Source organism: Quercus lobata, chromosome 6 (assembly GCF_001633185.2).
Source record: "Quercus lobata isolate SW786 chromosome 6, ValleyOak3.0 Primary Assembly, whole genome shotgun sequence".
In the NCBI taxonomy this organism is placed as follows: domain Eukaryota; kingdom Viridiplantae; phylum Streptophyta; class Magnoliopsida; order Fagales; family Fagaceae; genus Quercus; species Quercus lobata.
Window position 1 is genome coordinate 52,688,728 of NC_044909.1, and position 3,687 is coordinate 52,692,414.

General features: G+C 35.2%; 1 protein-coding gene across 1 annotated transcript; it reads right to left on the reverse strand.

Annotated features, from left to right (window-relative positions):
* On the reverse strand, positions 1-3,687 carry LOC115950825 (probable acyl-activating enzyme 2). Its single transcript, XM_031068079.1, has 2 exons — positions 3,154-3,687; positions 1-1,544 (listed from the first exon to the last, which is right to left on the reverse strand). Exons 1-2 carry the CDS (start codon positions 3,526-3,528, stop codon positions 99-101), a joined length of 1,821 nt encoding a protein of 606 aa, XP_030923939.1. The 5' UTR covers positions 3,529-3,687; the 3' UTR covers positions 1-98.

Consider the following 3,687-nt stretch of genomic DNA (forward strand, 5'->3'; position numbering starts at 1 on the left):
TAAAAGAGAAATTTCTTGCAATTATTATAGAACAAAGAATGAAAATTTACATTCCGAGGAGATTAACATGCTTCAACAATTGCAAAACTACGTTTTGGTCAAGAAAGGCTTCCCAGAGCCTTTGCTTTCTCTCTCAGAATAAACTTTTGTGTCTTTCCAGTTGAAGTTTTTGGCAAATCCTCAAAAATGACAGTTCGAGGAGCCATATAATGTGGTAAATGATCCCTACAAAACTTGATTATTTCTTGGGAATCAACATCATATCCTTCCTTTAACTTCACAAAGGCACAAGGAGTTTGGCCCCAATGATTATCTGGCCTTGCAACCACTGCAGCCTCAAGAACTGCTGGATGACCAAACAAAACCGTTTCCACCTCAACTGTGCTTATGTTTTCCCCACCAGAAATTATTATATCCTTCGATCGGTCCTTTACTTCTATATAATTATCAGGATGTTTCACAGCTAAATCCCCACTTCGAAACCAGCCACCACTGAATGCTTCTTCGGTTGCTTTCAAATCTTTCAAGTATCCACTCATTACTGTGTTTCCTCTAAACATGATCTCCCCCATAGTTTTACCATCAGCTGGTACACTTGCCATTGTAACAGGATCTTTCACATCTACCTCCTCCAATCCAGGATGTTGCACTCCTTGTCGAGCTTTTAGTTTGTATCGTTTATCAAGAGGTAGAGAATCCCATTCAGGTTTCCATATGCAAGAAGTTCCAGGACCGTATGTTTCTGTTAGGCCATATAAGTGAGACACACCAAAACCCAATTCTTCCATTTTGGAAAGAATCTGTGGAGGCGGTGGTGAACCTCCTGTCATTACTTCCACCTTGTGAGGAAGCGGCTTTCGATCACTGATTGGTGAATTTACAATCATGTTTAGGACAGTTGGTGCCCCTCCCATGTTTGTGACATTATGCAGAGCAATGTTATCAAATATATCCTTTGGAGTAACTTTTCTGAGGCATATATTGGTGCCACCTTGAGCTGCCAATCCCCAAATGAGGCACCACCCATTGCAATGAAACATAGGCACAGTCCAAAGGTAAACCGGCATTGAGCCAATCCCATGTAGAAGAATTGTTGCCAGAGTATTGAGGTAGGCACCTCTGTGACTATACACCACTCCTTTTGGTCTAGATGTTGTGCCAGAAGTGTAATTTACACTAATAGGATCCCATTCGCTATTTGGTCGTCTTATCTCAAATCCGTTGTGCCCATTTGCCAGGAGACTCTCATATTCATAAGTTTCAGAAGTAATGTGGTGATCAGTGGGTAATGAGCCATCAGATTCAGCTATTACGACAAAGATTGGTGGCTTTTTTTCTGTCTTGGCAAGAAGCTTGAGTGCTCCATTAGCAATATCAAGTAACTGGTAGTCTACAAATATGATCTTGGCTTCTGAATGTCGTAGTAGGATTGACAACATCGCTGAATCATGGCGTGTATTAAGTGTACAGAGAAGAGCTCCTGCCATTGGAACTGCAAAATGAAGCTCATGCATTGCTGGGACATTAGGAGCCAGGATTGCAACCTGCATAAACAACTCTACAGATTCAACCATGAAGTGGGCAAGAATTTACTGTATCCTAGGGTGTTTCGATGGCAAAACTCCATTATTTTTTGCTATAAATTTTCTTAAATAGGCACGGAATCTCAGTGGCAAGCTAACATCAAGCAAGTGGATCAATTTGACAATCAACTTTCCATGAATTTCAAAATAGAGAAAGCAGATCAAGAAACTGAAGGAGTAAAATTATGACACGCTTATCAGTTATCACTAATAGTCTTAATCGTAGCTCTTTTTTATCCAATCATCAATTAATTAATTTTTATTTATTAAAAAAAAATCATTTCATTGCAAGAAAAATTCACAGCAAAGTAACCCTTCTCATTTTGGTAGGTAGAGCAAGTAATGCTAATAGACCAAATCAATTCATTTGCTTAGCCCAAAACGAAATCATTCTATACCAAAACAGATATGACATTGGAAAATCTTGAATCCCCAAACAAAAATGATAGATAAATTATAAATACTACAAATACCAAATAAAGATTTAGACATCTATTCAGGAAGGGTAAACTGTAAATTGACAAAAATTAAAAACAAAAAACCTATCCATGTTTATAAAACTACCCCCATGTTCTATGAAACTTCTCACTATCCCATCTACACAACCAAAACTACCCCATGTTTCTATAAAAAAAAAAAATTAAATTAAAAATTAAAAAAAAAAAAAAAACTAAACATGTTCTTAAAAAAAAAAATACCCAAGTTCCTTTTTTTTTTTAAATTATCTAAAAAAATGAGCCTTATTACATGCATGAACCGCGTGTGATGAAACTAATCTCTATATATCTCTATATATTAAGATAGTTTAGAAAGTTAGTTATGATTTCAAAAAATATCAAAAATACCCAAAATCTAATTAGATAATCCTTATTTTTAAAAAATAAAAATAAAAAGGGGTTAAAATTGTAATTCAACAAAATTCAAAAATTAAAATAAATAAATAAATAAATAACTACCGGGGAAACTTTTTTCTTAAAAATTATCATACTTTCTATTTAAATATATCTCATGCACGTTTGATGCATTTTTTCCTAAAAACTAACAAACACTAAACTAGCAATTTACTCCATTTCAAATCCTAAATTTTAGTTTCATAAAAATTCATTTATGTGTAACCTCACTAACAATAAATAAATTCAAATTGAAAAATTACATTAAACTCAAAATAAAAAAATAACCTTATCGCCGGTGTGAAGTGCGTGTGATGAGGTTAGTATTATTTTATTACATTGTATATAAAGATAAGAACCGGAATATTAGGTGAATTGTGAAATAGATTAGTAAAATAGATAAAGTGGTGTTTGGGAGGTAAAATAAGTGTTTTTTTTTTTTTTTTTTTGGCATTCACCAGATCTTAGTGCTTAATCTATGTCATCTTTTTCAAAGGAAATTAAATCCAATCACACAGCTCACTGATCAATACCAATATTATTATGTAGTTGAATTGAATTGAAGACCTCTTTAAGGGTTCAGGAAAGTTTTGCCATTCAGAAAGGATATAATCAAGGAAGCATAACATGTTACAGAACAATGATCAAAACCCAAAATCATATCAAATGAACCAACTCACCACATCTCCACGGGAAATTCCCAACTGGGTCAGAGCAGAAGCTAGATTCAGACACCGTTCATGCGTGTCCCCCCAAGTATACTTCACAGAACCATACACAACAGAGGTTGTGTCTCTGTAAGCCTTTGCTGCTCGCTCCAAGAAGCTTATGGGAGTCAAAGGAACGTAATTTGCTGAGCAACGAATCAGACCCTCCATTGATCTCCATGATTCTGGCTCAGAAAAGTGAGAGAATTTGCGAGAGCTTTGAGTGAAAGAAAATTGGAAGTGATTTAAGCTGCAAATGAAGCGAGTCAACGAGTTCTTGAAGAAGTGATTCATAGTGATGGAGAAACAGATGTAAACATGTGATGAGAGTGAGATATCAATGAGCATAAACAAGACTAGAGCTTTTTAAGGACTTATGTCATCAAATCTTGATATATTAAGAAAAAACAATCTGTGATATCATGTGGAGCAAGTCATGAGTCATGACTGCAGGAAAGTAGAGGATATGTTCAAAAAATTGAGATTGAGATCGGGTGGATGCAATAG

What these genes read in the sequence shown, in the direction of transcription:
- LOC115950825 (XM_031068079.1), bottom strand. Translation starts at nt 3,528, where the DNA reads ATGCTCATTGATATCTCACTCTCATCACATGTTTACATCTGTTTCTCC. An exon ending in GAATTTCCCGTGGAGATGTG is followed by an intron (nt 1,545 to 3,153) that starts GTGAGTTGGTTC and finishes TTGTTTATGCAG; the next exon opens with GTTGCAATCCTGGCTCCTAA.